The sequence below is a fragment of the Oreochromis niloticus genome, linkage group LG11 (genome assembly GCF_001858045.2).
Source record: "Oreochromis niloticus isolate F11D_XX linkage group LG11, O_niloticus_UMD_NMBU, whole genome shotgun sequence".
Taxonomy (NCBI): Eukaryota; Metazoa; Chordata; class Actinopteri; order Cichliformes; family Cichlidae; genus Oreochromis; species Oreochromis niloticus.
Window position 1 is genome coordinate 641059 of NC_031976.2, and position 13334 is coordinate 654392.

At 44.6% G+C, this 13334-nt stretch overlaps 1 protein-coding gene across 5 annotated transcripts in view; it reads left to right on the forward strand.

Annotated features, from left to right (window-relative positions):
• The window catches only part of grik2 (glutamate receptor, ionotropic, kainate 2), a 318702-nt gene that overhangs the window by 95600 nt on the left and 209768 nt on the right, over positions 1–13334 (forward strand). For all 5 annotated transcript variants that reach the window (XM_019354545.2, XM_025911373.1, XM_005459403.4 and 2 more), the window contains exon 5: positions 12289–12470. In XM_019354545.2, coding sequence (XP_019210090.1) covers positions 12289–12470 — 182 coding nt within the window. The remainder of the gene's footprint in view (positions 1–12288; positions 12471–13334) is intronic.

Here is a 13334-nt window from a genome sequence, read left to right on the forward strand (position 1 = left end):
AGACAAACAAAAGCACAAGCTAGTCATTTTAACTCCATCAGAGCTGGTAAAACTCCAAAAGCTGGCCACTGTCCTTGAGCCATGCAGGTAAATAAAACTATTTTAACTTATGGTTACTGTTTCTTCCAAAAGCTTTATAGTTGACAGTTATTGTGGAGATTAATAATGACTTTCTTGAACTGTCTACTACAGGTTTGTGACTGAGCTTCTTGAAGGTGAGACATGTCTCATGTTCAGTGGTTTTACCTGCTTTCTGCCACCTGCATCACACCATGGAGGTCTCTGATGATGACTCAGACTACATGGTGAAATTTAAGACTGCCTTCACAAAGGACCTATCCCTACGTGTAGCTACACCAGGGGTCAGCAACCTTTTACACCCAAAGAGCCACTTGGACCCGGTTTCCACGCAAAAGAAAACACTGGGAGCCGCAAATACTTTTTGACATCTAAAATGAAGATAACACTGTATATATTGCTTTTTATCTTTATGCTTTGTGTGAACAACTAAGGTGTGCTGCTTATGAAATCCATGAAGTGCTACAGAGAAAATTAAATTATATTTATGTAATCAACACATTTTGAACTCTTAAAGAAATATAACAAAAGGAAAGACACCCAGCTGAACTAAAATGATCCATGTAGCAAACAAAAACTGCTGTGAGCCGCCTCCCTTATATCGCCTTTGGGCTGTTGGAGCCTTGACCTGACTCTTAAAAAAGTAATTGGAAAAAAGCACTATGCTGCTGAAAAATGGATATTTGCAAAATTCTGCCTAAATATGTATTTTACCTGGTTAATGCGTGCGGCGGGGCGTGGTTTGCAGCGCCGCTGCAGGGCAGGCGGACGCACCTGAGTGACACCCACAATCACGCCTCGCTGCCTTTACGTCTGCGCTATCTGCGCTGTTGTGTTGTTGGTGGTGTATGTCGGGCTGTGAGCTGAAAAGCTACAGCCGGCTGTAGGCGTACAGCAACCGTGTGTGAAAAGTGCTCAATAAAGAGATGCTGAAAAGCATGTTCATGGAAACATCGTCGGGTCTGCCGTGATTTGTTTACAGTGGGACTTCTGCTCCTGAACCTCTGCGCACAGAGTCCGCAAATCAGGGCTATACGAAGTCAGTTTACGCAGGACTGTAAGCTGTCATCTGTGAGGCGTGAGCGGTGTTTGTCTTTAACATAGTTCACGGTGGAGAACAGCTGCTGACATAATGTGGATCCGAAGATCCATAATTGGCCTACCTGGGGTTGAAAGTCTCGATAAATGCACGGCGTTTCTGCGGGTACACCGGCTTCCGCGAGTGTGACGCTTATATTGAGCGATGAAAAAATAATAGAATATAATTTTATTTTTATATTTCAATATCACAATAATCTTCCAATTTAGAACTACGAGTTAAAAAGAACTAACATAAATAAAATACACTTCAGCTAAATTCTTCTAATTTATTTGCCCAAACCAAGCGGAGCCGCACTATAAGGACTAAAGAGCCGCATGCAGCTCCGGAGCCGCAGGTTGCCGACCCCTGAGCTACACTCAACCATCAGTGGCTCAAGATTGCTGCTGTGCTTGACCCACACTTTAAGGATTTATAGTGTCTTGCAAGGGGAGAGCCAGAAGAGGTTTGGAGCAGCCTTGAGGCCTTGCTGCAGGAACAGTGTAAAGATGCCACCACAAAGGAGCCAGCAAAGACAAAGAGCCTCCTCCTCTCTGATTCAGATGAGGAAGCCCTGTGTGACAGGGCCCGTAGTTTCTACAGAGTAGAATCCACCATCAGCGAGACAGACTGCCTGCTGCAGTGGTGGTCCAGTCGAGCAGGGACCCACCTACAGCTGTCTGTCCTGGCCTGCTAGTATTTGATTAGTTCTGCCACTTCTGTCCCATGTGACAGTCTGTTCTCACCTGCAGGTCACATAGTAACAAAAAGGAGAGCTGCTCTGAAAATGTGAACAGGCTAGTTTTTCTCAGTAACTGGTTGAAAGAGACGGACAGTAAATAAGCATGAAGGTATTGTGAGTCCAATGGGTTTGTTATTTTTTGCACTAAAATGTTAGATCATCACACTGTTCAGACAGTCAATACCATTTTGAAAATGCACTTAAAGTACTTAAAATAACAGTTTATTTTTAAGTCTGCTCAATTTTGGCCAGCCATATTATTAGTTTTTCTGTTTTGAATTGAAATGCAGTTTTTTCCCCCCAGAAATTAAAAGAGCTTGAGTTCACAGTATTCATGCCCATGTCTATTATTTATACATTTGCGCTTTGGGGCTAATTTTATTGTGGGATTAAATGCGATTAACCGAGATTAATTAATTACAAAGCCTCTAATGAATTAGATTAATTTTTTTAATCGAGTCCTACCCCTACTTAATACATATTTAATCTTGTCAAGCAACACAAATATATCTGGTGAGAAAAAGCAAAAAATCTTCTGGATGCAGCCTGGTAGTACATGGGGGAAGGCTATCAGAGAGACCCTGACTAAACGAAGGGCATGATTATATGTACATAAATGAGGTAATCTAGGGAAGTTGACGCAGGACAGTGATGATACTTAGCTGAAACTAATCAAGATAATCACACACAATGAGTAAAACTAAAGATGAGATGGAAGAGACAAGATAAACGGGAATTACCGAAACACAGAGGCAGGACACGAAGACAAAGCTATATGACAGAGAGAAATTCTGGGCAAGACCTGGAATAGCTGTTATAATGCTGTAACTTAACGTGTGAATGTCAGGTGAACAGTTCCATGAGTCTTTGGGTTATTGGCTCCTCCCTTTAGCCCGCTACATAGTCCCGACCTGAAGGGGTTAGTTGTCCCTGACAACCGCATCACCCTACACAAAGTTTTTCAAATGTCTAGGGGCCTGCCTTAGGCGAGCAGGTCGATTGAGGCCTGCAGATGGAGAGTCATTCTGATCAGGACATGGGGTACAACTGGCACCCCCTTCCCCAACAGCAGGTGAGGCAAGTGGGCGATATGGTGAGAGTCTGTCCTGGTGCAACACTACCATGCGCCCCTAGTCAGGCATGCGTACCAGGTACACCACCTCAGACCTTCCTGTGGAAAGGGTGTGTCCATTTCTTGCCCACCAGCAATCTCAGGCTCAGGTCCTTAACACCAAGTCCACTGGTGTGTAGAGCTCCTGCAAAAATATTAGGGCAGGAGGTGTGCACTGACTAGACTCTTGGACAGCAGTTGTGTAGGACCAAAGGGCCAGGGGCAAATGCCGGTCTCAGTCACGCTGGTGTTGGCTGGTTAGGATGGCGAGTTGGGTAGCCACGGTGCAGTTGAACTGCTCGACAAGGCCATCGCTTTGAGGGAGAGCGTTGTTTTCCCTGTCTTCTCCACCCCAAGCCACTGACAGACCTCCCCAAAGACCTTAGATTCGAAGTTAAGGCCCTGGTCACTGTGGAGCTCAGCAGGGACCCCAAGGCGGGTAAACATCTCCTCCACCAGCTTCTCCACTGTTGTGGTTGCACTCTGTGTACGCCTCGGGCCAATTTGTGAAATAATCCATGGCCACCAGCACATACCGGTTCCCCGACTCAGTAATGGGGAATGGCCCCAAAATATCCACTCCTATTCGTTCCATAGGGGCCCCCACCAAATACTGCAGCAGGAGAGCATGGGAGCATTGAGTTGGTCCCTTTTGTGCTGTACAGGTGTCACTGCAGTGCATGTGCAACTCCTGATCTTGTCCGCAGCCAGGCCTGTAGAACTGCCCTCTGAGGCAATGAAGGGTCTTGGCATTACCATAGTGGCCTGCCCCCACTGAGCCATGAACAAGCTTGAGCTCCTGGGGATGTAGCGAATGGGGCACCAGCAATTGTGGGAGGTCTCTACCTCGTCCAGGAGCCTGTCACCTCCGATATATGAGGCCTTCATGAAGCTCAAGGTTGCCCCGCTGGGAGTGGTAGGCCTTCAGCTCCATCCCCTGTCCTGACACCCTGTCCATTTGGGAGGCTGTGCTGTCCCCAGCCAGGTCTGCACCTGAGCCAGTGTTGCATCAGCCTCCTGCTGCTGCCTCAGCTGCTGCGTGGTCAACGGAAGCCACCTTTCTTCACTGGAGGTGGCCTGAACAGCAGCTACCCTCAGTGCTGCTTGGCCTCATTGCTTCTATCGTTGGCAATAGCTACACTCAACTGCTGCACAGGGACGTCTGGAGAGTGCATCAGCATTGCCATGGCCCTGGCCTGCTCGATGCTGGATCTCAAAGGAGTATCCTTGGAAGCACTTCCAACCAGTGGGCCACCTGGCCTTCTGGGTGCTTGAAGTTTAAGCCAGGTTAGGGATGCATGGTCAATGTGGAGGAGGAAACGGTAGCCATGCAAGTATGGGCGGAAGTACTGTACGACCAGAACTACAGCTTGCGTCGAGTAATGCAGTAGCTTTTTTTTGGGTCACCCCAGTGCAGTGGCTGAAATAAGCCACAAGTCGTTCTCTATCTATTCTGCTGGGACAGGACACCCCGACGCCTACATTGCTGTAGGCCAGAACCAGGGCTTTTGTGAGAGCCTCCTTTAGTTGGGCCTTGGCCCTTGTCGGTTAGGCAGTGGAGGGGGCTGGCAATGGTGGCAAACCCTTTAATGAACCGGCATTAGTATGATGCCAGGCATAGGAAGCGTTGAAGCTCTCTGACATTCAAAGGAGTCAGCCAGTCCTGGACTGCAGCCACCTTAGCCGGGTTAGTGGCTATACCCCGAGCGCTGACCACATGGCCCAGGAAGGTGGTCTCCCTTGCCAACAACTCAGACTTTGATGGTAACATACAGGTTTTGTTCTGAGGAAGTTCCAAGGATGTAGGCTCTGGATGGACTCAGGAGTTCGAAAAGATCTGACATGATGATTAAATTGATTTCATTCCTTAAACACGGGTTTTGCAGGCCCGGAGCAGATATACCTGAGAGGAGTATATCAGTTAATAGTAACAATGGGTTAAGCCACAGCCCAGCTTGCCAAATGCCAGTGAAGTCCTCGCTCAGGTTGGACAGTGCTCTGTCAATGTCACTGGCGTGTAGTGGGTCATCCAGGTACACAACACAGTGGCTGCAAGGAATGTTTATGAGCACTCTCTTCATCAGTCTCTCAAATGTTGCTGGAGCATTGCAGAGTCCGAATGGCATGACTCTGAACTGCCATAGTCCCTGTCCAATGGTGAAGGAAGTCTTTGTTTTTGCTTCGGGGGCTAGCTCCACCTGCCAATAGCCGCTGCGTAGTTTGAGGGAGCTGAACCAGCTGGAACTGGCAATGTAGTCCAGAGCATCATCTATCCGCGGGAGTGAATAAGAGTCCTTTGTGATTGCATTGAGACGGTGATAATTTACGCAGAACCCCCAGCTGCCGTCCTTCTTCCTCACCAAGACCACTGGGCCTGCCCATGGGCTGTCAGAGCAGCCATCTCTGCCAACTGCCGTTTTGAGAGCCGCAGTCGGTTGGGACACAGGCAGATGGGTTGGGCAGAGCTGGTGTCGATGGTGTGTTGGACCAACACTGTCTGTCTGCAGTCTTTGCCACTGGCAGCAAAGATGTCTATGTTGTTGTCCAGGTGGAAACTTAACCGGTGGCATTGGTCAGTGGTGAGGCCTGTGCTGCTGCGCTGCCATAGGTCATGGACAGCATGGGTTGTTTCAGTCGAGGGAGAGTTGTTGGACCTGGATGTTGGGGCTGAGGTGAGCAGTGGTGACATAGGGCCACTGGTGGTAGTTGGTGTGGCTGCAGTGTCCGGTGTCTGTTGGGTGGCAGCTGCCTGGAGGCTGGCTTGTCTGTCTTTGGCCCTCTCCTTTTGTCATGGTCCTGGGTCGTTGACCCAGCGTTTTGTGTTTCATTTTGTTTTCATCTTGTGTTTGGTGTTTATTCTGAATTTGTATTAGTTCTTTGGGTTTGGTTGTCGTGTTTATTATCCCTACCTGTGTCTTCCCTCTGTGCTCCGTTCAGGTCCCTGCGTTTGGTGTTGTAAAACAGTCTGTGTGTTTCCGGTTTTACTTTGTAGGTCTGCTTCTCGTTATGTCCATTAGTGTCAGCTGTGTCCACTCCCGTGTGCCATTTCCCAATTACCTGGTGTGTGTATTTATACTGCGTGTCTGCCTGTGCTCCTCGTCGCGTCGTCTGCATTCCTCTGCATCATTTTGGTATATCTCCGTGTCTCTCTGTTCCTCGCTTTGTGTCCTCTGTTTATGTTAGTTTTCCCAGTTTAGGTTTATGTTCAGTTCTGCCCTCACCTTGGGTTTTTCACTGTAAATAAATCTCCACCTACATCTCCACTGCCATCTGCATCTTGGGTCCTCTTTCATTCCACCACACGACTGCTGCCCAGCCGTGACACCTTTTTCTTTCTCTGTCCGTACTGGAGGACCAAAGTCTCTGTGCTGAGGGTGATGGCTAGCTTCAATGTGTCAACGCAGGCCCCCCAGTGGGTCAGCAGATCAAGTCTAATGATGGTCCTGGATGTTGGCGAGCCAGAAGTCATGCACCAGTTCCATGTCCCTTACTCGGATTTGCAGTGGTTTCCTCCCTCGCATGTCAGTCTTCTCTCCAGTCACTGTCATCAGCTGGGTGTTGGTGTGTGACCAGCCTACTGCAAGTGGGCTAAATGTGCCCAGGAGTACACCAGGTCGTATCAGGGGAATGGTGGATCCTGTGTCTACCAGGGCCCGATAAGGCCGGTCATAAATACAGCAGTGCAGATAGAGCCCTTTTTACATGACTCGATTCGGCCAACCAATGTGCATCGTCCGTGGAGGGGGGCAGACAGTGGGAGTGGTGATCCCCTCACTAGACTACTCCACTGTCGTTTTCCTGTGGCTGAGTGGCTCTGGCTTTCTGTGTTGGTGCTGGGCAGTCACGAGCTACATGGCCAAACGCATCACACCGATAGCAACGGTTTGTTGGTTTACGAGGATGCCTTCGGAATGATGGGAATTGAAGCTGACAGACCTCAGCTATTTCCTTCTCCTCCTCGCAGTCTGTTGCCCTAATGTAAGAGCAGTAAGGGAGGACTCTTGGTTGGTTAGGTTGTGAGGAGAACGCCAATTCGGCCCGTTCACCCTCATGGAGGGCCTCACAGAGGGACAGAGGCATGGCAAGGCGGACATGTTGGCGCAGCCACTCTGGGGTAAAGCATGTAGACTGAGTTCCTCCTGGGCAGCCAGGGGAACTCTGGGTAGCCATGTTGGGCGTGCAACTGCACATCCGCTGCAAAGGTGCCCAAACTCTCTCCTTCCTGACAATTATGTTTGTCCAGCTGCTCCCTGCTCTGGTCAGTGGAACAGTGCTGCTCAAATCGCCTCTCCAGTGCCATGGTGGGCCTGGAGCTTCCGCTGCTTTGCTGGGGCTAGGTCGAGAAGCACTTGCAGTGCATTTCCTTCCAATGCCAGGGCAAGGTGTGTGGCAGCTTCTTCGTCACTTTATGCTCCGTTAGATTGCTGGAAAAAATTAGGATGTCATCTAAGTACAAACAGCTTCAGAAAGTCATGGAGCACATTGTTGATGAGTGCTTGAAAAACAGCTGAGCATTAGTGAGGCCAAATGACATTACAAGGTAATCAAAATGCCAGAGAGGTGTATTAAATGCAGTTTTCCACTCATCCCCCTCAACAATCTGGAGCAGGTGGTAAGGATTGTGCAGGTAGAGTTTGGCGAAAATGTCTCAACTGAACTTATGAGGGGGGAGAGGATACTTGTTTTTTACCGTAATCTGATTGAGTCCCCAGTAGTTGATGCAATTACAAGCAATTACTTTTGGAAATATAGTGTAAATACTATATGCTACATATTAAATATGTCATCTGTGTCTAGATTTGGTTTATGTGCAAACTACAAAGAGTAAAGCGATGTTTTCATATGGCACTCAGGTCGGCCAAGGTTAGTCTCTAAAACAACTGATCACATGTAATGTCAGGGTTGATATTCCTAAAGGTCTGATAAGGTCAGCTTCTTCAAACTGGACAGACTGGATATTTTCCATCCATCCATCCATCCATCCATCCATCCATCCATCCACACTTTTCTGGGTTCAGATATGCAGCTATCTAAGCAGAGAGACTCCAATACTACCTTCTTCCCGTGTCTGTGTGTGTGTCTGTTTTTTTTCTTTACTTTTTGCTTTTACATTTTTTCAGCCAGCTCCTGTTGAAGGTGTAACTCAGTGTAAACTTTCCCTATCCTTTTCACGTGAAAAATACATTCATTTTTTTCTCAATTACAGTCACATGGCCAATGTACAGCTTTGTTTAGTCTTTTATTTGTAGAGATATGATTTTCTCATAAGCATAGCAACAGGAAAAAAGCTCCATAAAATGGTTTATGTACAATATACCCACTAGTGCTTCTGTAGCCAGCTGAGGTGATTGTGAACCACAGTAGAGAAGTCACTTTGTCTTGCATTGGTTAAATGGAACATGGCCAGTGTCTCACAGGTCAACACTCTGGGAATATTATCATTAGTGTGTGACATCATGTTTGACTTAATGAAAGCTAGCAATTGGTTGCTGAAGCGCCTGCAGAATGCAGACTGTTTTCCCACCATGCACTGCACTCATCTGGAAGGTGCAAGTAAACAAACAATGCCACAGGGCAAACAGCTGGAGACAGTGGGCTGTGGGCACAGACCCAGAAGACTGCGGAACCAGTTTAGACCAAAGTGTAATCATATATTTTCAGATGCAATAACCAGCACTGGTCTATTTTTTTTAAATAGCACATGGTCTATGAAGTGTGTGATTAATAATACTCTAACTAGTTACATGAGATCAGTTTTATTTTCACATAACATAACACAGCATATTTGTTCATAGCTTTCAGGACTTGTTTCAGTGTTCCAGTGAACAGTTGAATAGTCATAACAACAACAACAACAACACAACAACAACAACAATACTACTACTACTAATAATAATAACAGTAAAAAATAAAACGTGCTTACATTTAAAGCAAAGAAAAAGTTAAAAATACAGTAAAGAAAGAATCATTTTTGCAAAATAACTTTGCCTCAGTAGCAATGAGACCAATATAAAGTAAGAACTTAGTCGGACAGACTATGATAATGAAAAGAGCTCCATATCAAAACAGTTGTGTGGTTGGAATAGAAGTCCATGGGGACTTCCAATATTTGTGACAGATCACAAATTAGAATGGAGCTATTCTGGTTTTTCCTCTGTTGTTCAGGTGTCACAGGGATTTGATCAAAATGTGACTATTTATAGCGTGAACACAACACAGACCCAAGTTAGTGTTAATTTATTTTTCTCTAAATGCACTTTTTATTAAAGCATTTAGTTGCATTGCTGTTTGTCCATATGAAGTTTGAATTTTCATGCACGTAAATATTTCACCCTCATTTTCCAGACTGCAATCTGTATTCTGTGCCACTAGCCATCCTATTATCACATGCTTTTGATATCTGAATAAGAAGTGTGCCAGACATCAGCTCTGATTTAGTTCATGATGGCACGTTGCCAGCACACAGCACAGACTGAGTCAAGCCAACAAGTCTGCACTATAACGACGCCCTGTATGCAGCACAGCTCACTCCCAGTCCAATCATACAATAAAAAGCTCTTTGTTTCAGTAGTTAAAACGTAGCTGAGCAAAAAAAGAATATGACCAAATATCTAAATATCTCAAGCTAAAAAGAAAATTCATGTAAATGAGACACTGACAAATTACAGTAGCTGAGTGTAACAGTACAAAGTGTAGTGGACAGTGCAGTGCAATAACGTGGCTTGAAGGTAATGTATGTTAACAGCTGAGATTTCAAATAAAATGTTAACATGAGAGGACAGAGAATGCTCTGCCAGACAGATGTGTGGCATTGTAAAGAGGCATTTCATGAAATATGAAAGATTTCTTCAATATGCCCCCATGCTGAAAAAGTCTCTTAGAAAAAGTGCACCACTGCCTGTCAGGTAAGTAGTATGTAGTAGACCTTCTACCTTACACTTGGTTAGAAGAAGGGAAGAATGCAAAGGCTTTGTAGTGGGGGCGGCCAACTGAGAAAAAAGCTTATGTATATTTAACTCCAGGCTGTCCGTTGGCTCCTCCCCTATCCCTTCATGCCCTGGTGATGCTCGACCTCCAGGCTCATCCTGTAACAGACCTGAGGTTTCTTTAGCTTCACTTTCAGGTCACGCTCCTTAGGTCTTCCCTGTCCCCAGACCTGAAGGCTTTCATCTTTTTATTTAGCAGTGGTCACTGTTGATCCAGTGCTTGTTTTAATATAGTCTGTGATCCATCCAGTCAAACAGATGATATCTTCTCCACATGTAGATTCAAAGCAGTCCTGAAGGGTCTTTAAGGCTCATTTGTCAATCTCACAAAAACCTTTATGGATACAGGCTGTCATTAAACAAGAAGCCAGCAATAACAATGACTAATGAGAATTGCCTCAGCAAGTAATACGGAGGCATTGTAAAAGCTATCAGTGCAATATCGCAGAAATGTTCCTTCATAGTAACATATCTAGGATTACAACACTTTCAGTAACTAACAGGACAGTTTTAATCTTTTGTTCCTGCCACTCAAATGAACATCTCTGTCTGAGCGAAAAGTTCTGCAGCGAAGTGCTGCTGCACTGTGGAAGCAGCCATGTTTCTGTGAAGCACATACATAAGCCTGGTCATCTCATTGTCCTCACATTCCCAAAGGTTCCCTCTTACCTCTTTGCTTACTCCAGCTCTGCAGCCCCTTCTTCAGGATAGCAGCCTAATATTCTGTATTGTTTCCACCAGGTTGTACAGGTGGGCAACAGAGAGAAAGAAAGAAACAAAGAAAGCAGGTCATACAGATTAAATGAAGTAATTTGGCATAACCAAGCACAAAATGTACTTGGTTAATGTTCAGAAGAATTATGGTTGTGGTTGAAAGAAACCAACATCGACCGGACTGGAAACAGCCTGTAACTGGTTCAGATTTATCTAAGCAGCAGTAACCATCAACCCAGACCCCTCTAACACAAGGTGCTACCTTACAGTTGTGACCAGGGATGGTTTATTTTCATGCTCATGTCTGCTTTAACTGCCACATTAAAGTCTGTTATCATACTAAAGCCAAGCGTCCTGTCTGAAACTGCTGTGTCAGCGTGTAGCCATTAAACACTCAGCTCTTTCTATCCGTGTTAGCTAACCCTTCACACCGTGGGGTTAATGCTTCTAATGAGGAGTGATCAACTCTGAGTATACATTACAATTAATGTTACAAAGAAACTTTATTAAAAACTTATTTCTATCATGATATCTTGCAGATTTGCTCTGTTTCAGTGAAAAAGCTTTTCTCTCAAGTAAACACTTTACTCCACAGAAACGTTCATCAGGACTTAACAAAGCAAACTGATAAAAATACAACAAAAATAAACTAAAGTTTGAGTGAATAACTACCAGACTTTGCTGCTATGAGTTGAAATGCATGTTGTAAAACTCCGGGTTACTTCCACAGTATAGAGACATGCAGTCAGTGCTATTTGTTTAATTGGTGCCTCTGAATGTGATGGTGAATGATTGTTCGGCTCTCTGTGTTAGTCCTGCAACCAGCTGCTGATCTGTCAGGGCTGTCCCTGCCTCTCACCCTATGGGAGCTGGGTGAGGCTGGACTGGATAAGTAAGAGAGGATGCATGATAATAATGATTATCATAATTATAATAAATAATCTACCAAAGTAATGCAGTAATAATGAAGAACACAAAAATGCCCCCAAACTTCAGGCAACAACAACAAAATCAGAGGTCCTGAAAACACAAACATGTTTCCAGTATCACAGTGAAAAACAAGAGATGTTTATGCTTCAGTTGAAAACTGGTTGACTGTACATGTATGACATTTATGATTTCATTCATGATGCATGAAGAATGTTACACGCAGTACTGATATGTAAGAATATTTGTGGTGTTTGGATTAAAGTATACTGATCCTGCTGTGATGTGGGCGGATGTCAAAGACAAAGAATAAAACAGACAGAGAAACTGAGAGGGAAATATAACCATGCTTTAAGAAAAATATCATGCTTAGTATTGAAAATAGTAAGAGAGGACAGTGGGTGAAGAGAAATGCACTTCATTAGACTGAACTGCCAATAGAAACATCCCTGCAGCTTTCTTATTCTTGCTCTGATTATAACTGCTGCTGCCAAATGAATTAGACAAAGTTGTATCCACAGTTACTGTGGAAAGATACAAACATTTCCCTTTTGGAAAATGGATCACTACATGGACGTCTGACTTATTGAAATGCAAATAGCAGAGGAGCAAAACAGTTCAAATGTGTGTTGTCTTTCTGCTTTTCTCACAGGTCTGATTCGTTTGCAAGAGCTTATAAAGGCGCCTTCACGATACAACATCCGGTTAAAGATCCGGCAGTTGCCTGCAGAAACCAAGGATGCAAAGCCACTCTTAAAGGAGATGAAAAGGGGGAAGGAGTTTCATATTATCTTTGACTGTGGCCATGAAATGGCTGCTGGGATACTGAAGCAGGTACGAATATTTGTTGCTGCATTTTGTCCTCTTCTAAATAAAATAACCACAAAAACTCTAATTTCCTAATCATCTGAGTAACAGTTGAACAGTTTAAAATAAGCCTGTGCTGCAATTTCAACATGTATGTTGTGATGGACGAGCAGTAAAGGAAAGTCAGGCACAGGTTAAAGTCCAAAAAACAAACTTGGTTAAATTATACATAAAAATCTAAATCTTGGGCCCATAAAAGAGGTCAGAGTAACTAAACTCCACAAACAATACGACTAACCCAAACAAACTGACCTACCCAAACGAGAGAAAGGGAGAAACTTAGTGCTGATCAGCCCACAAAGACACAAAAAGGGGTAAAACACACAAAACCTAACTGAAACTATCCCAAGAAGTTGATTCTGTTCATCTGGACGTTTTCAGTGGGAGAAACATTTCAGCATCATCAGGTGACGTCTTCAGTCTCAGCTGACTGCAGATTTACAACCTTATAAACAGCACATTTGCATAATGACTGAAACTAGCACCACTGAATGAACAATGGGCTGTGAGGTCAGCTCCTTGATCGTTAACAGAGTAACATAGTGTACGCTCATAAGAGCCAGGAGGATTCCCAGGATTTATACATCGGGGAAACCAAACAACCTCTGGGGAAGCCGATGGCAAAACACAGAATCAAGGGATGTTCATTCAGTGGTGCTAGTTTCAGTTATTGTGCAAATAAACTAAGAATACAGTATAATGTGATGGTAGAAATAAATTAATTCTAAACCAAAACCAAGTTTTGATTAGCCTGTAAATTAAATCCTATATTTAAAGAAAGACAAATATAAGTGTAGTGTTATGTACAAGTCTCTATTGTAGTGCTGTGAT